Here is a 20,091-nt window from a genome sequence, read left to right as displayed (position 1 = left end):
TTATATACTGGGCATGATGTGCTGTGGTATGGAATACCTCTTTGGCTAGTTTGGGTCAGGTGCCCTGTCTCTGCTCCCTCCCTGCTTCTTGTGCCCCTCCTCACTGGCAGAGAAGGAGAGACTGAGCAGTCCTTGGTTGGGGTAAACATTACTTAGCAACGACTAGAACACTGGTGTGTTATCAGCATTGTTCTCAGACTAAAGCCAAAACACAATGCTTCACCAGCTACTGAGAAGGAGAAAAATGACTGTTACAGCTGAACCCAGGACAACATGCTAGTTGTTTTCAACCTCTCTGAAAAAGAAATGGGAAAACTTCCAAAGAGTCCAGGTTTCAGTCTTCCTCTCTCCTCCCAACTTTTCAGAGAAAGACTGCCAGACAGCAAAAGAAATCTAGGAGACCCCATGTTGCTCAGCACAACATACATTTGTGCAGAGACTAGCAATAGGTATATTAGGGCACCAGGAGCACTACTAATGCAAAAAAAAAAATATAATAACAACTAATTTGCCCATTTTAAAAAGTTTTAGTTCTGGAATTCTGGCCAAATTGAGGACTTGGGAGATGGATGTGTCTGACTGCTTGGTTATTCCCCAGTTCACCCTTTCACCCTCCCCACCCCCCCCCCCCCCCCCCCCCCCCCCCCCCAGTTTCCATCTGGGGTCTTGTAAGCACAGAACTTCAAGAGAGTGTATCATTACAGATGAGTCTAGAAGTGGTTTCTCTGCTTAGATTTTTCTTTTCTTCTTCCTTAAGTTTACCTCATACCTGAGCAAAAATGCTGCTTAATCTCATTGGAGCATTTAATTTTGCCGAAGTCTTTATTTCGTTACAACAATCAATTACTCTGCAGGTCATATGTCAACAATTCAAGATTAATTGCCCCTGTTTTGCTCTGTCCTTATCCCTGCCCTGCTCTGAATATGACAGTACCAATTCCAAACTAAAAATATGTGACCTTTGCCATCAGGAAGGCATATACATATTATACAGGAACATACTCACTACTGCATACAATCAGTCTGTCCTTAGTGTATGTGTCCAAGGGCTACCAAGGATGACCCAGCCCAGCTGCAAGAGGAAATGCACTGATAGCATTTCTGTGCACACAACGGAGTGCTCAGCCATGCACCCTAAAAGCCAAGACCATGATTCACACAGGGCCACCACTATTTTACTTCATCAGGAGCAATCAGGAGACAAACTATACCGAACAGTGTTGCTGCCTTTTTGCTTTGTATCAGTAGCTGTTCCCAGACCTTACCCACAGAGTGCCTCCCCACCAGATCTCACACCTTCAACCATCTCCCTCTTAGGGCACCTGCTGAGCCCCCACACTGAAGGCTTCTCCTCACTTCTGTCATCTGCTCCCTACTTTCGTGGTGCCCTGCAGACCTCTCTAATGCAGACAGAAAAACATCTTGATTCAGTAGGTCTCATTTTTAGAAGTTTGTGATGTCTTTGAAACATCATTTGCCTGGAGTTACAATGCCTCATCCCAGAACTGAGGACCATCCTGCACATCAAAGTATGGGTCCCTCACAGCCTTGGTTATCACAGTAATCAAAGACACATTAAATAGACTGGGGTTCCTTTGCCTTCAGAGCAAACTGCAGGGTTTTTCAAAGGTTATTGACAGTCTTGGCACTAGAAAAGTGAAAGAAAATACTCCCATATTTGCATTAAACAAGTAGGAAGAAAAATTTCATTAATACAAATTAAGTAGCAATTCTAGTATCCAAGCTTATTTTTCTCACAAACAAATAATTCTGAGGCTTACTCATTTTACCTTGAAGATACTGAAAATGCATCCTTTCCCAAACCAGGTTACTGCTGGAGAACCTCTGAGAGAATCCGGGAGACACTCTGCGCAGCGTACGAGGGACCTCTTGTGGTGGCCAAGCTGCTGGCCTAGCTCTCCCGTATGGCAAATGCCAGTAGCAGATAAAAATTTATATCCAAATTTATACCGCTCATTAGAGGAACCTCATTCTTTTAATACATCAGACCATGAGTGTATAACCCAATATCACAACCCAGTCTATCATTCTGGTCTCCAGCTCTGAACACAAGGAAGGCATCTAAAAATAACACAGTGCAGTCTCAGTAATATTTTATTAAATGCTGTCCAATCTAATGCAGCCTGCCTAACCACAGTGACACAAAAATAACAGCTGCTGGAAAGAGCTCATCTAGCTTCAATTGAATGTGGTTGAATGGAGGAAAGAGTCAAAATGTCTCCGTAAGTCCAAGACCAGGGTTCTTTGAACAAAAAAGTTCTGTTTGATCTGTGAGCCTGTGTTGTGCTTCACATTCAGTGGCATTGCTCCAATGCTGCAACTGAAGGCACTTAAACTAGCAAACATCTCTTCCTTGCATAGCAGCTCCACCTACTTGAAGAAACCCACTATCAATGATTTCTAGATACTTGTGGTGACTTCAGAAACCACCAAATAGCTGTCCTATGGCTGGCAACAGAACTTCCTATAGCTGAACAATACACCCTCCTAGCAGGGATCCAAATAACGTGTTATCTCTCCCTGTGCATCTTGGTCCTGCTTCTATTTAACTATGACAATTTCCATCTCATGTACTTTCTTTAAAATATTGAACTATTTCATGTACTCTAGTCTACAGTTCCCTCAAATCTGATATATTCTGTCACAAAGCTGAAAGCAATATTTATAGACTCTATGTCTGCTGATTTGTTGACCTAAAAGATCCCACTCCAGAGACAGTCACAGAACCACTTGTTTTCAAAAAACAGGCTGTGTACTTGGGTTTCTAGTTTCGAGTCGCATTAAAAGAAGTTCAGCCTCCAGCCACTTCACTGGTCACCCAGTCTGCAAGGTGGAACGAATATTTATTTCAAACCCAATTTTAATTTTTAATCTCTAGATAACTTCTTTAAGTCTCTTTTAGGGGAAAAAACCCAACCAACCAACCACAAAATACCAAAAACCCCAACCAAAACCAAACAAAAAACAACACAAACAAACAACATTTGTTTGTAGGAAAATCACCACAATTTAGGTTTTTGGAGAACACGAAGTGCTAAACACATGTGAAGATCCCTGCTTTCTGCAGAAGAACACACCACCATTTGGAAACACCTATTTCCCATCAAAAACATTGCTAATATCTGCTGAGATCCAGGTGTAACATGCACAGTCACACATTCAACTGTACTTACAAGAGGCACATCTACTTGCACATTTTTTTGAGCCACTACTACTCCTGTGAAAGTCTCTCTTTCATGATTAGCCCATAATTTCACCTTCATTTGTTCAAAGTCCTAGAAAGAAGCCCAATGAAAAGCAACAAATAGGAAAAATGGGCCCAATCGCTGTACTCACCGGTGTGCTGCTGTCGGAAAAGGTGTTCATGCTGATGGACCTGCTCATCTTGTCAGAGGAGAGGGAAGGTGGGGAGGGACTGCGCTTGTCCAACTGCTCGTGGTGTGGCAGGTCCTGGCGCTGCAGGTACTCACGCCATGCTCGCTGGATGCTGAGGCAGACACCGAGGCAGAGGGGTGCAGCCACAAAAAGGATGTAAAATAAATATTCTTGACTGAAGAGGTGGGCTTGGGTGGTTTTCTCTCTTTGTTTTTTTTCTGCACTTTGGTTTTTAATTTGTGTAATGATCACATATATCTACCCTCCATAGGTCTTATATTAGTCACTACTAGTATAACTTGAGGTAGTAGAAGCAATTCCTTATTTCAGATCCCTAAACCTACAGAAGTGATTTAAATTTGAAACTGCACATAACTCAGCAAATCTCTTACATCTTGCAAACGCGATTTTGCATTTATCTGTTTTAAAGAATTAACAGCCTTCGACATACCAGCTTTCAGTTTATAAATGCAGGTATGGTTGGAAATTCAGAACCAGACCAATATCCTTTAAAATCTCCTCCAAAGAAACATTTGGGAATTGTGATAGGATCTCTGCTTCTGAACTCGAAACTTTGACCAGATTTCTAAAATCTGATGTGAAGTTCCGTAAACAAATTCTGTTTTCTGTGCCAGCCAACGTCTGGTGATTTAGAGGAAACCGGGGTGGCTCTCACCAGGTGGCAGTGCTGGACCACCCGTGCCTTTCTGGAGGTGCCAGGGAAACCAGTGAGAGATGCTGGGAACTAAAACTGCGTTTACAATAGTAATGGCATTGACACAAAGATGTGGGTGTTCTGTGAATTCTGCAGAAAAGCTGTGCTAAAGTCTGACCTGAGGCTCAGCAGCAGCGCAGTGCAATGAGCTAGAAAGGATGTTTGAGTAATTGAGAGTTTATTCAGGGTGATATCAAGTCAGTAAAGCTTTCAGTATGTCTGTTAATCAGGTACAGTACCCTGGCCTTCACTTAAGCTGTTCTCAGACTAGCAGGGGGTGCAAAGCTCTTGTCTGGGCAGCTCTGCAGGGAGCAGGTGGGAGCCAGTGTTCTTCCATCCTGCCTGCTCCCAAAGGGCTTGGCACTCATTCTTACTGCTGCGATGTTCCCCGGTAGGGGTTCCATGCCCAAAACCAGCCTGTCCCTGCTACCACCCACAGTTCTTGCACCCAGAACAGTGCTCACTCCTGAAGGAAACTTACCATGTATGGTATGGTTCAAATCAAAGGGTCCAAAGCCTTTAGCACAGATTTACTTTGCCTTAAGAAGAGTTTTTTTCCCTTTCCATTGCCTTTTTAACAACTGTCATTTCTGCTTCCATCTCCATAAACCAGAAAAACGTTTAGCATCCAGACACTGCTGAAAAGGCTTTTGACACTGGCATGTCCAACTTCTTGGTTTTGCAGGAGGAGGAGGAGGCTCAGCACCAGCACACCTACAACTTCTCATTGACTGCAGCGCTGGGAACTCCAGAGAGTGGGAAGTGCCCCTTGGCATGTAATTTTTACTGGTCAGAGAACAATGCTCACAATGTACATGGTATTTTGAACATCCCAAGGTTAAGGAAGTCACATATATGTATTTTGTTATTTTTTTAGGACAATGGCATATTCTAAACAAAACTATGTTGTTAAAACCTCACCAGGATGGTTGCACTTCAGAGCCAATCAGGTAGGTTAAGGCCTGTGTTGTTTTCATACAACAGCCCCAAAAAGGACAGAAATATCTACCAGAGCTCCCAAGTGTGAGTGCCAATGGAGAAGCTTTCAGTAAATTAACTTTGCTTAATAAACCCCCCATCTTCACAGCTCAAGTATTTACACTTTGCATTGTTTCTGTTTCAAGGTTTACTGCATAATACGGACAAGTAGTATTTACACATTTATATTTACATCTACTTCCTATTTTAAAGCTTGGGATCATACTGAGGTTAAGTCATAACTACCCTTCTAGAAAGCTCCCTGAAAATTTGTTCTTTTGTCTGGCTGCATGACTGAAAGACGCTGGCTGGATTTTAATTTGAAGCTTCATGTCTTTTTAATATTTTAATATAGCATTAATATTTTAATGTCCTGTAGTAGTGAGTTAGCTGTAGCTTTTCAAATGAAAGTGAAATTCAGTGTGTAATGTAGCAACGCATACAACTCTGTGTAAAGCTGTGCCTGATGTCGCAAAACTTTGCCATTTTAGCTCCCAAGTACCTGGGGGCTTCAGCATAAAGATGTTCATATTTTTTTATGCAAGTGGAGCCATTTTAAGCTTTCTCTGCCTGCTGGGAAGTCCATAGGAAACATATTGTTGCAGAGTTAGTGCTTACTGAATGGAGCTAGCACCTGCACCAGGGCTGGAGGAGCAACACTGAAAGAGGTACAAAGAGGAGTCCTCTGCTCTGATAGACATGGGTAAGTTTTAAGTTACATCCCCAGTATTACTACCTGTTCTGTTACAGCACAATCAAGCCTTTTAGAATAATTGACCCCATGGTAAACTATACAACATGTGGGAAATGTATTACAAAGACTAAAATTATTGCATTTGGAAGTTGTGGAGTTCATTATCAGAACCATTACCTTATCTCTTCCTTTCAGGTGATGCAGCTAGGCGTCATGCATATGCCTTGGCTGAGGGCTACCAAATGCCTCACTTTCCAGCAAAAACATCCAGATTTCTTACTGACATAGTTATGAGGCACCCCCCAGCTCGGAACCCTGGGTCCCTCAGACTTACACCTCCATCCCCACGCAAACCAAAAACTGCTGCTTGCAGAGGAGTCCCATGAGCTGCCTGGGGAACTTTAACCAAGCTTCATGTTAGATGTGAATACTACCACTGAAAAGACTCCTATTTACTTCTGCTATAGTTCTCCCCCTTCGGATGTTTTCTGTATATATGAAAAATCTAGCAGATTCTCAAATATTCTTTAGTTTCACAGAGGAAATCACAAAATTAGTGCAACTCTGAAGTTTAACATTTGAAACTCAGTTCAAAGAGAATATTCACTTACTTAAAGGTAGACAAGAGCTTAGTTAAATTGCTAAATTGAGGCTTTTTTAAACTTAAAGTTATGAAGAAATCCACAATGGGTACAGTCTTGATTCTGCAGTTCAAGAATCAGACAAACTCTGCTGTATTCAAAGGCAGAAATGATATTCTTCGTTACTTACATTTTCACTTTTGATTCCAAGGGCTGTAAGTTGATATGATATTTTTCAATATTATTTTCTTCATCCATGGCAAGGTGATGGCTATGAAAAAGAAAAGGAGTTTGAATTGTCTCAGCATGACATTTTTGTAATCACTATGAATTAATTCTGAAATTTTGACAAGAGCATATAAGAGCTGCTTATTATAAAGCGTCTTCAGAGGAAGGCATTTGGGTTCCTGTGTCCAGCCCCATTTTACTGTTAACACAAAGTATGAATTTGGATCCATTTTCCAGATCAGAGTCTTCCCAAGTCCTTGCACTAAACCTGGATGCCATAGCTCCAGAGACAGACACACCCAGCAAAGAAACTGCTGCAAATAAAAAAACGACCAGCAAATATAATAGATATTCGTGCTAAATTAACTTTCGTCCCTGGGGCTACATTTGAAAAGCTGGAGAGTCAAATGGAAAGTAACAATGGTAATGCTGGTAGCAAATGAATTACATCAGCAAAAGCCATACAGGAATATGAAGAAAAGATTCTTTGTAATAAATCATGATTGAGGAATTGGTGCTGCAAACCAATTGCTTTGAGAAAGCAATTTCAAAATGCTAGAAGATCAAAATCAAACATCTTGGGACACTGCTTTGGATGGGACTAGCAACATGAATTAAAGGTCTTCACATGAATATTTGTAAGATTAGACCCCAACCTGTGGAGTTTTTGAGACTTTACTGGGCACTTAATTACATCATTCAATCAGCAGCAGTTTTCAGAAATTATCCTCCTGTAACTAAAAATAAGAATTATTTATGGGGAGAGATGCAAAATCTTGAATATTTAGTGTATTACTAAGTGAAAAAACATTTTCTGCGACAAAGAGACTGTCCCTCATAAAGGGCTTATTGCCTTAGAAAAGCCATTTCACTTTATCATGTGTGATATAGTGCAGAAATCACACATTTACCTTTGAAGCAAGTCTTTGCCATCATTGACCTGTCCCAAGCTGTGCTGGAGCCTTTTGAGCTCTTCCTACAAGGAGAGAAAAAACATTTCAATGTGCTTATGGGAAGTCCTTGGTTGACATTGTAGATTCCCTCTCAACCTCAAAACATTGTGAATCAACCACTAAATAAAACAGTTCATGTCTATGGTATTGCTTTCAAATGTAGATATCCAAAATAATTACAAAGAAACCAATATATTTATCAATATGTCCTGCACAAATCTGAAAAAAATATAAGACCTAAAAAAAAAAAACAATAGGCAGAGCAAAACAGGAAAGCATTCTTTCATGTCTTAAGTATGTGTCTGCTTTGATTTGATAGAAGGTCTTGGTAAGAGGCAAGAGAGCATCAGCTCATACTTTCAGTCACTTGTCTTTGTTCTGCAATCAAACAACATTCAGTCTCATAATTAAGAGAGTCACTGGCTGAGATTTACAGCCTGTTGCCTTTACCAGGATATTTGCATCAGATCCTGTTTCAATAGCAGAGATGTCACAAATTTAACTGCAGATGCATAGCTGGGGTTCCCATGCTAATGTTCTGAGAAAAATCAGCACAGAGATTTGGCTTTAAGAAATAAATTGTATCTGACTGGCAAAGTTTTACTATTCAGAAGGGGTGGGAGCTGATGTGTGAATGAGAACCTGGTGCAATGAAGTGCATGATCCAGGAGATGCAATTCCTGGGCTGAGCTTCCTGTTCCCTTGCAGTGCACAGTCCCACAGAGTGCCCTGGAATGCATGGGACATGCATGTGCAGAGCACACATGCCCGGTCTCCCTAAAGCTGGGCTGACAAGCAAACACTGAATCCTCCAGAGTGCATCCCTATGATGCAATACAAAGAGCATTACCACCTCGAGATGCGGGGATGTGCCTTCAGGTTTGTGTTTATGCATCAACTGTTTGATAATTAAGCAACATTGAAAGATGAGAAGCCTATGCAAAACACAAAGATGTTAACTCACTTCTTACAGCTCATTAAGTTAGGAATCAAATGTAAAAGCAAAAGCTACTGAGAGTAAGGAAGGAGGGTAGTTTACTTAATACCTACCTTGTGTACAGGTACAGGATTTCCAGAAAAGCTAACATTAGAAAGGCAAAACAAGGATATTCTCCTCTTCTATATCTTATCTGACCTGGGGATAAATCAAAGATTTTTGTTTCCAATAAAACTGCTGCTGCCTCCAGGAGCACAGCAGATCTCCCTTCTGCTAGCTCTCCTTTCTGCTTTCCCAATTAAAGGCAATTTTGTGAAACAGAGAAATTTTATGTGGCGCTTTTTAATCCTGTACAGGATTCAGCCCTATTTGACATGAAACAAGATCACAGTTGGTAGCTGATTTATTCCTAATACAGCTTTCATTTCCTCCCAGCCTTGGAAAGACTATTACTGCAAAATATATTTTATGTATAAACTAGATTTGTCAAGATGACAAGTTAGAGTTTTCCCCAGTCTTTGCCTCTCTCGGTCTCCATCGCAGCACCATTTTGTGGACACACTGCAGCTGATAAAGCACTGCAGATGATTTGGGAGGCCTGGCTGCTGCCTACTGCTCATCAGCCATTGGAAATGATCCACTCCTGAAACTCCTCTTTATTTTTGCTTTCCTTTTTATATTACCTACTCTGGGGAACATTCTCCTCCTGCATATTAAAACCAAGCAACTTCCAAAATTGTTTTCTTTGAAGCACAGTTTCTTTTAGAAAATAACTTTTTCTTCTCTCATTATTTGGCTGGTCATTTTTTCAGCACACTCCAGAGCTGTGTACAGTAATTTAGAATGTGAAAACAATTTGCAATTGACTTTATATATAACTCAGGGTGACAAAACCTGCATGACTTATATAAATCATTTCTTGTGTTTGACATCATTTTCTATTAACCTCAGGGTGAAGACTGAACAACAACAAAAAGTAAACACACTAAAATTGGTTGTGACATTTTTGACTATTCAGTCTTTCAATTAAACATCACTGGACAGTTTTATAAAAGCCCTAATATAAGGCAACTGCAGAAGGGGCATAGCAATGTTTGCATAACTGAGGAGAGAAGGAGACATAAAATCTATACTAATTTCAGTTTTGCGTCATTAACCATGAAGTATTGATTATTGCTCCTTGAAACAAAATTTATGAAGCTAGCTATGCTGCTGCACCCACAGAAAGTGATTCAAATGCTCAGCCCTCAGCCCCCAGCGCAGTAACTGATGGGTGGCAGTGACAGCCGCGATGCTGCTCTTCCAACCCACAGCCTTAGGAGATGCATCTCCCAGACTACACCAGGAGTGACCCAGCTGCAAACTCCAACTTCAGAAAATTAAATTGGAAGGGATCCATACTTCTGTTGGAACACATGATGAATTACAATGCCTCTACAAACCCAGTTATAATGTAAACATATTGTAAAATTTACTGCAGTTTTTGTTTTCCTACTTCGTATACTTCAAATACAGACATTAATAGCAATCAGGTAGCTACAGACACATATAGATACCTAAGGAAAAAAAACCAAACAATGAGAGCTTGAAGTGCAAGAACAGTGTTAAAAGCAAATGTCCTTTTCTACTCTTTAAAAGCTGCATTCTACTTATGCATTATTTTTCAGCCTGTATATCTGTACTTTCAGGAAACTATTGTAATGACCTTACTATTGTCAGGAAACCCTGTAACCTTGTGGGACAGAAGAGGCCAAAGGGCTCAAATCTGTAGGGTCTTGACAGGGAGAAGCCTGCTTAAAAGATCTGTCTTGAGCTGCTCTGAGCTGGCTGTCAGCGCAGTCCACACATTATAAAAGCCTGCTTGGCTTTGCTGTCAGTGTTTAGAGAAAAAAGATTTTGGGTCCCTCTGCCTTTTTCCTCTGCAAATCAGCTGTTTGGCTCCATGCAGCCCAAGTATAGGTTCTATGTGTGCATGGCTGGTGCATACACACAGAGCATAGATTTAGCAATCTCACCCAGCTGTCTTCAGCAATTTTCAGGGTCTTTTTTTTTAATTGAGGGACCCAGAGATCTCTGTAGACTTTGCTTGGTCCATGTCTGGGCTTGCAATGAAATGTCACCTCTCGTTTGATCAGCCACAGAGATGATGCCAGCAGATACAGGGTCATCAAGGCAGGCAGAGGAGCAGAAATCTAAGACAAACCGGATGCACTAGTCTCTAAATTTCATTTGAAGAAGTCTGTCTTAAAAACCAGTTATTAACACAAATTCTAAGGAAAGAAATCTGTAGACATTAAACCACACCTAGATAAATATTTACCTCCAGTACCAGGCAATGATTCTTTTTTTATTGCTATACCCAAAAATCCATTCGGGTCTGTGGAGCTATTTAAACACGTCGGCTTAGACTAGCACAGAGAAATCAGGGCAGTGGCCACATATTAAAAATTAATTTTCAAAATCCTTTTTGGACATGCGTGCTATTGTTTGAGTATCTCTGCCTAAGAAGTCTGTCTCTTGCTGCTGAATATACAATAGTGCTTCCCAAGAGGTCAGAGAATGGAAACGAGAAGAGAAAGCTCTGATTTCAGTAGAACCACAGCCCAAAGATTGTAGTAAAAAAGGTTCCCCCCAGCTGTTTTGGGTAGTTCTCTCTTTCATTGGTGCTCTTCCAAATTTCAATTGAAATTTTCTTGAATGATGGTTTTCTCTTATGCAGAAAAACTTCCAACCATGTGCATTTTTTCCTCTCCTTACTTCCAGGCCACTTGATGAAACACCATGATGCCAATTTGAGATATTCCTGACACAGAAAGGCCACAGTGACCAGAGAAACCCTACACTAGAGTGGCATGGCTGCTTTTGCACCATCAGAACAGGATGCACCCTTCATTTTTGGCTGCAAGGTGCTAGTGAGCACAGGGAGGATACTGGAAAAGGGCTGGAGCATGAGCACTGCCTGACAGCACCTGGGTAAGATGCAGGAAGGAAGAGCACAGCCCAACTGCTGCCTTGAAGAAGAACTATGTCTCATCAGTCTGCCAGTGCTGTGCAGGGAGGGAGCTAGAGCCAAAAGTTTTAATATGAGAATATCAATATGGATCACTGGAGCTTTCGCAGCTGCTCCTGCCAGTGAACACGTTAGTCCATCATATCGTTCCAGAGCCACTGCATTTAAAGACAAATGTACAAGTTCTTCTCTGTTGCACTGACACAAGCATGTGCAAACCCGATCATTCCTTTCCCAGCACCACTCCTGAAGTGATGTCATGGCTAGGACAAGCACAGCTGAAGGCAGTCTGAAGCCAGAAACACTGCAGTACCTTCTGCCATGAAGGCCAGAAGCTGTGCAGGATTCATCCTCTGATCAAAGCCACCTGATGCCTCTTTCTGTCACCTATTAGGAAGCCAATTTATAGACTTTAACTCTCTCACCTCCTGCCATTTTCCAGTCCTGTGGTGATCAGAGATAATGAAGCTCTCCCTGCTGCTGCTCACCTCACCCAGTCTACCATGCCCATCTGGGGACAGCGCGTGCAGTGCTTAATCACCTTTAGGACCAGCTCTGATCCATGTGTTGTTCATATTCCAGCAGAGAAGCAGCAGCCTCAGCTGCTTTCCAAACATCCCAACTGCTTGTGTTTACTGAAAACAGTCCATTGCAAATGCTATTCTGAGCTGCTTCTGCCCTTGTCTGCTGTTACCCATATATTTAAGACTTTGTTTCCCATTTAACAAATAATTCCCTCACACACTCTTTGTGTAGCCAGGAAACATCTTGGGATTTATTAATTTTATATTCTTTCATATTCATTTTATTAATGTTCATTTATGTTTTGCCCAGTTCTCCCTGGGAAGACCATGGCCCCTGTATTAAATGAGGTAGAGTCTGCATTTCAGTACGACAAGACCTGTCAAGCAGTGTGTTAATTAAGCCTTTTAACAAGATACAATGTGTCTAAAGAGAATAGAAAGATCAGGATCCTTTACAGTGAAGGCTTTTACTCACTACTACTATGAGCACCCATCATACTGGCATGAAGATGCTGCTCCAGTGGGAAGCATACTGGATTATTCAAGCAGCCCTCTAAAGCTCCCATTCTCTCTCAGTAGTCAACAGTGGGGGCTGTCCCCAAAGGAACATCTCCAGTGACATCCGTGTGCCTGACATGGTGGTACATCAAAGGTACAAGGAGCCCAGTTTTGGGCAGACATGAGACCATCTGCATTAATTCCCATTGCAGGGATGTGTAGAACATTCAGCATCTCATTTCAGGGCCTGGAACTTAAAAGCTAATGCTGTGCCTCAAATACACTGGGCATTCCATAAAGTTGGTAACTAAATCTCTGATGGTAACAACTGCTTCATATTTTGGAACAGAAAGACACATTGGTTGATAGTGGATTTTTTATACTGAGAGGGGAAAGGTCCTATTTTATTTGCTCTGGCAACCCAAAAGGGACCTTCAACACTTCAACTATGAATGTTCAAGAAAAGTACATTAACTGCAGAAGATTAACATAGCTACAGGGGTTTCGCAATCCACAGCTGTCAGAGCAATTTGCCAGATCACTTTACAAAAATTATGCCATCCATAGAGTTACCTAAACCTACTTAAACAAGTTTCACATTCAGATTTAGAAACAAAATACAAATCAGAAACAAAATATGAATTAGTCTCATTAAACCAGGGAGACACAACATGGACATTCAGGTTGGAACCTGTATTCTAGCCTGCCACTGACCTCTGATGGCACCATAGGTCTTTCCACCTCCTTTCTTGTTTGCATGTAGTCCATTTGAGTCACAATATCTTCAAGGAAGGGAACAGCTCTTATTTTTTGCTTCTGCAGTAGGGCTCTGATCTTGATTAAGTAAAATAATAAAATGTGGTTATAAACTACAAATTAATAGCAAACAGCTACAGGCTTTTCCATTGCTCTTCCATCAAATACTCTCTATTTCCCTTCCATGGTTCACCTTCACTGTAGGGGGACCACAGACCCTCTGATTACAAACTTTTCTCCTAGTGAGCACAGGGTGTGTGCAGGCTTTGTCCATGCACTTCTCTTTCCAAACATGCCAAAGGAGGTGTCAACCAAAACCCGAGGACTGCTCAAGGAAAGAGTGTGTCACACTGAACAGAAAATTAGGCCAAGAGGCAGAAACAAAGGGCAAGCATCTCTAAAACATTTCAGAGTGGAAAAAGGCTACCACTAATTAGAGTGCCACTGGGGTGAGCATTAAACATCATGGCTGTTCAGCACAAACAAGCATGCTCTGATGCTGCAGCAAGGTTTCAGAGGATCTAGCTGATAAATGGAGCAAATAGCCATTAGGCAATTAACTCCCACAATTTACTGGTCATGTTTCCATTATTCTGGATACCTAAGAGATACTTCATTTAATACACATTTTCTTAGTTTATTGAAAATCAAAGTTATACTTGTAGAGCCCAATTGCTACAATTTAGGTTGTTCTCCAAGAAGGACTACATTACTTTCCACTGTTCTCCAGCACAGTCCATGCCTCATGGATTTTTTTTTTCAAAAACAAGTTTCTTTTAAGTTTACTAGCTAATATCTCACATATTCACAGAATATGCTCTAATTTTCCAGAAGTCCCCTAAGGTGCTTCTTACAGTGCAACTCCGTTAACAATTATTTTGCTGGTTCTTTCTTGCTCAGTTTGGAGTGTTTAGAAATCTGTTGTACCATTTTATACTATTTTACAGTTGTACCATTTTTTTAATCCCCATCCTTCACATGCAGTGAATATCTATATGCATACATCTGCTGTAGGTCCACACACACCCGGCAATGCAGCATCATCTAAAACACTAGCACTCAGAAGTCCCTTCAGGCTAAGCAACTTCTTAACAAGGTATTCTGCGCTGCTTTGCACTGTTTTCAGATTAACTCCTAAGGTTTCCATGGGAGTTCAAGATGGAGCTAGGTGTGCACTCTTGGGATCATTTGAATCGGTTCCTGCAACACTGCCACAGAATCAAAGAACAGCTTGTGTTGGAAGTTACAAGCTTCCTGCCACAGGCAGGGACACCTTCCACTACAACAGGTTGCTCAAAGCCCCATCCAAACTGTATGACAGAGGGCAGAAAAAAAAAAAAGGGGAGGTGGGGAAGCACGAATTTCCCAGCACTTCTGATAGTTTCTGGATTGCTGCCTGCCTCTTGCACCCTGTGCCATTCAGCACATGATGTGCCCCACACAACTGTTAGCTGAGTCACCCACACCAGTCCTGCCTGCAAATCCAGCAGCAGCACAGCCCCACCTCCCACTTGAGGCTGGCTTGGGTTTCAGAAGCTGGAACCCATTGCTGGGTTGTAGGTATATCCCTTTGCTCTTTCACTGAAAAGCTAACAAGGCAGAGAAAGAAAAGCTTTATTAAAGCAGCGGGTTTACTGTTCTACCAAAGGTAAATTCCTCACTGCATCATTTCTCAGAATTTTACACATTACTGTTTGAAATTCCCATGGGATGCATATGCCTCTTATTTCACAGGACACTTTCATCACTAAATAGATGAATTAGAAATATTTTTATTTTCTTCATGTAAAGCCCTTCCTCCCTTTTTTATACCCTACGGACATAATATCTAATTGTTTCTCTTCCCAATCTTGTAAATCATGACATTGCTGTCTTCTCACTCATCATTTTATCAAGATAGGACTCACCGCAAAATTTCATTGACTAAGTGTAAGCCCAGCATGAGGAACAAAACCAGAAAGTCTTGGCCTTCATACGTTTGAACTGAACTTGTGCGTAATCCCTTTGCTATGGTTTTGGCTACATAAGGATGCCCAGGACAGCTGATATATTAATTTCTCCATAAGTGGGTGTAAATGGCCAGAAGGGAAATGCATATCAATGGTGATATCTCCCAGGGGACGGGAGCACTTACAGGATGACCTGTTGAGATCTTTCCCACTTTCTGTGACATCAATAAATTGTTTTCTTTTCCTTCCTTCAACACTGCCCTCAGGAAGAGTAATCTATTGCACTATGGCTACAGAGCATTATTTCATAGTTATAGCAGCTCTGGAAACCTTGCACAAGGATGAATACCATTTAAAAAACAGTTGGATTACTTTTAAAAAGCCTCTTCTTTCTGATGCTGTCACTGTGGTCAGGGCTTTCAGCAGTACCACTTCTGCCTCAAAATACACAAGCTTTTAACTTTTGCCAAGGAAACCAGCTAGAGAGAATGAAGCCTATTGACATCTTGGCATCTCTGCTGCTGCCGCCGAAGTGCTTCTGAAAATACAGCCAGTCTGAACCCTGCAGGAGAGGTCTGGAACACAAGTGCTATAGGAGACTTATCAAAGAGGCGTTTCATAGATTATAGTCCAAGGGACACCCTTCCTCTTCCCCCCTCCCCCTAACCCAGAAGAATTCAAGTCTGTGGCAAGAAAGCCAATTTCTTACTGAAACACAGAAAATTCTGAAGTCAGGTATGACAGCTACCCTGTAAGTGGCAGCAGGCACTAAATAGGTCATGGTGTCAGGAGATGCTATAACTGTATGTAGGATTTTAATACCATTTGTATGGGACCTGATGTAACAGTGCAAAACCTGGTGTAAGTCATCACAGCTTGAGCAAAGCAGAGAATGTGTTCCATGTTGTCCATTACACGCTACAGCGACAGCCTACTAGAGAGCTAGAGCTGGTGAAGACAGCAAGAAGCATGCTGTAGAAAATACTGATTTCTTTTTCTTTCAAAAGCAAGTTTCCATTTGGAATGAAATGCAACAATTTCGACATGCCAAATACCACCACACACACTGTGAGAGCAACTGGCCTTTTCTGAAATCTGTGGATAGCAAAGGTAGCCACAATGGGGCATGTTCAATGCTGGAAGAGCCATTGAGGCTTTAGGGCCAAAGCGTACCAGGGCTTACCACCCATGAGCACTGCACTGCCAAGAGGGCAGCAAAGCCTAACAACAGTATGTTTCAGAAGAAATGAAGCTTTCCAACTCAGTACTGAGTTATGTGAAATGGTATTTTAATCTTCAAAAAAATGAAAGGAAAAGGCAACCCTACTGTAGTATTTTACTTTATGGCACAAAAGCTGCATTTCAGAGAGAACAGCATTGGTCAGATTTCATGGGGAATGGTAGGAGAATGTTTTTATGAAGAAGACACCAGTCCATCCTTCAGTGTTACCAACAGTCCAAGTTTCTTCATCTTTACTGTTTCTTTACCCTTCCTCTGAAGGGCTGCAGAATTATGTCTGCTAAAAGACACCACTGTTTTGGTCTAACAGTTACTTTCACAAGAGCACAAATCTGCACCCAGCCAACTCTGATGGAAGAAACCCACATCTTCCATCTCCCTCTAAGGTTTTCATTGCAAATTACAGTTGAATCCAGCTTAATTTTGAGAAAAATATGATGAGATTGCAACCAAGCCAGTGTGAATTTCAACATGCCAGGAAGGGGCAGACAGGGTGAAAATCTGACATGACAGATCCATCTTCTGAACTCCCAGTGGAGATTTTTCACCCCCAGAAAAAAAGTAGGCAGCTCTTTTTATAGCTCATGAGCCTATTACTTCTAATGACAACAACAGAGGACTCTTTTAAAACTGAAAAGAAATATATTAATCTAATGTTCAGCTTTTCAGCATGAGGTATTGTCTACTAATTTTTACAAAAGAAGACTGATGAGCTATTTTAAGAATCAGAAATTTACCGTAAAAAAAAAATAAAAATAACCACACCTCTATTACAGAAATGTTTTTCTACACTTCTTGAATTTCTGAAAGGCCCATTTAGGCCAGCAGTATGTATCTGGTCTCAAACCAAAGGAGCTGCTTTTTGGAAAGCATGAAAAATTACCTATTATATTGCACTGCAGCAGTACTTATAAAATGGTTCCCAAGCCATTAACTTCACAGGGACTGCCTTTGCTTGGACAATGCACCTACAGGGTTTAATGCCAGTGCTGGACTCCAACAGTACACACATGAGAATACCCATCCCTGGGCAGGTACCAGGGGGCTGAGAACAGAGGTTGAGGCAGAAACAGTAAGCAGCTACAAGCCACGATAAAGTGCAGATGGGACTGCATGGAGGAGGCTTCCAAGGAAAGTAGACCTAGCATGGCCTGGTTTATTAAGCCTTTCAATGCCATGTAGCTGAATTTTATACAGCAGCTTTGTCCTTGGCCACAGCATCAAGGAACAGAGCTGGCTCTCAAAATGTTCTCAGTCAGCCTGAATGCACAGGCCACCATGCTTTGCTCCCGTTCTCAGTGGTTTGAGATACTATCACCAACATGGTCACATCTCTTGCAAGGCATACAAGTGAGAGGTGCCAGCACAGCTGGGAGCCACAGGAAATCTCTGGTTGAGGACCCTAGAGAAGTCCTACCACATCTACTGATTTTAGGTTCATGGAAGAATAGGTGCATTCACAGAAACTGTTTTCTCTGTTATGATGAACTACATACCAAGCAGTTTGATTGGGGTGTTAATCTTTACGTATATTGTAATTTCCACCAAATGTTATTGCGTTTGTCTTCAACATGACAAATAGCTTTTCTATGCTGATGATAATGAATCTACTCACTCATTCTCATGCTTATAAGTAGGCAAGCACACCAAGAAACCAGCAACCTGCTTATTAATGCGCCAGCTGAGCTCTGCTTGCTAGAGACGTTAAACACAAATTATGCCAGCCTCCATTCCTGCACTACCTTTCTTTCCATCCCCACCATCTCTTGATCATACAATGCCGTATTTTCTAATTCAAGTGGAAAATATTTCATATTTAGCATCCAGCAGCTACTCATCCATGAAGATCATTACAGCTGAAGAAATGGAGAAATAGTCCTCCAAAGGCAAAGCCGTCCAGCAGGAGTGCACTCTGCATCCAGCCTAGCCAACGTCCCTCGTCATCCATCCCAGACATGATATCCCAGAAGTTAGGCAGTTACAAAAGTTTTGCATTTTTCTGTGTAGACCTAACTTCTGTAAAGCTTTCTGAGCACTCCCAAGAAGTAAATCTGCATCATATCTGTTTTAAGTATGGGCATAATTACATTAAGACACACTCACGGTCCAATAAAATCAGTAGGGATATTAGCACAAGAGCTTCCTAGGGTAAAGCTAACACCATGGTCCTCACTTGGATTCCAACACCAAAAACATTTTAGGGTTGAGATAGGAGCACCTTTAAAGTCCATGTTTCATCATCACCTTGCAGAGCTGAGCTGTAAGCCAGGGAGCCAACATGCGCTTCCCATCAGCTACTGTTCTTCCATGAGCCAGCAGCTCCAACTAGCAACCTTTCACAAAACTCACCTGTTCAACTTTCCAGAAACTTTTTTTTTTCTCTTTTTAATTGTCTTCAGTATCCATCTGGCTGCATGCAAACTGAATAGCAGATATATCAAGGCAGGGACCCCATGCTGGCAGAACAGTCACCATTTGTATGAGGCTTCATATACACAGAGCACCTTGACTTGAGATTTTTTTAAACTCCTTCAAAAAGAGGTTGTTTATACCCCAGCATTTCAGCCCAACACAGTTGGAAACTGCCACAGTATCACTTAAGAGGGGGATCACAGCAGAAATTCCTCTAACTTTTGTAGCACTGCTGGGGACCACTGTAAAATGGTACCAAGCTAATTAGACAAGTCATAAAGATGTTCCCCTGGCAATCTCACAGGTGAAACAATCTAATCTTCTATACCCTGCCTTCCTATTTAATCTCTTGATAAAAGCCACTAACACAATTGTTCAGTCTACTGTAGTCACTTTGTAAAGTGCATATCATTTACAATCCCATTAAAAAGATGGCCACAGATTAATCTCGAATTAGAAAACTCTTCAGTTGTGGTTTTAGCACATTAGCTGTAGCTATATGAATCCTGAAGGAAAAAAATAATCACAGAACATTGCAGATTTCAGAGCAAGCATACCCATCAAACCCCACCTATCTAATTTTCTGCATAAAAATTAAATATAATTGCAAATTGTGGGATATACTGTGCAGCAGCTGAGCAACCATGCAGACCTTTTTCTTTTGTGAATAGCAAGGAAAAAAGAATTAATACAAGAGCACAAAAGGTATACAAGTATCTTTCAATTAAAAAGCTAGGATTTATTTACTTCACAGTTTATGCTAAATTTCTGCTGCTATTCAGTATTCAAGTTATTTCTGTTATGTAATCTGAGTTGCTGGAGAATGCCAAGCATTAGGAGTTCCAACAGAGCGGAAAGAGTGAAGGCACTCAACCTTGTGAACATATAATGAAACAGATGTTTGCTGCTTTTCTGTATTTATGCTTCTTAGTATTGACTTCTAAAATCCAGCATATGGAAGCTCCCAATGCTATCTACTTCTTCCAATACTTCCAAGCTTCCAAACTCACCTTCAAGAAGCTCCCTTTCATCCAGGGAAGTCATCAGGAGATTGTTTCAAAACAGCAGTAGAATACTCTGGTTTTGTCTGGGCTTCTCCAAAAACTACAGAGGTCCTAAACAAAACATTTGAGATAGATTCCAAAGGCACATATACTGTAAAACATCTACATCAGAGCCATGGCCCTGCCTGGAAATAGCTCAGGTATGATTTTTCACAG

At 41.3% G+C, this 20,091-nt stretch overlaps 1 protein-coding gene across 1 annotated transcript in view; it reads right to left on the bottom strand.

Moving 5' to 3' along the window:
• Positions 1–20,091, bottom strand: part of SCHIP1 (schwannomin interacting protein 1) — a 188,206-nt gene that overhangs the window by 126,048 nt on the left and 42,067 nt on the right. Inside the window, exons 2-4 of the mRNA XM_062603206.1 lie at positions 7,504–7,568; positions 6,555–6,635; positions 3,358–3,508 (exon numbers count right to left, since the gene is read on the bottom strand). Of these exons, the coding sequence (XP_062459190.1) occupies positions 3,358–3,508; positions 6,555–6,635; positions 7,504–7,568 (297 nt within the window). The remainder of the gene's footprint in view (positions 1–3,357; positions 3,509–6,554; positions 6,636–7,503; positions 7,569–20,091) is intronic.

This window comes from Pezoporus occidentalis, unplaced genomic scaffold (assembly GCF_034315485.1).
Source record: "Pezoporus occidentalis ecotype Australia unplaced genomic scaffold, CSIRO_AGI_Poc_V1 ctg8, whole genome shotgun sequence".
NCBI lineage: Eukaryota > Metazoa > Chordata > Aves > Psittaciformes > Psittacidae > Pezoporus > Pezoporus occidentalis.
The sequence above is the reverse complement of the archived record's forward strand: the minus strand, read 5'-3'. Positions and strand labels throughout refer to the sequence as shown.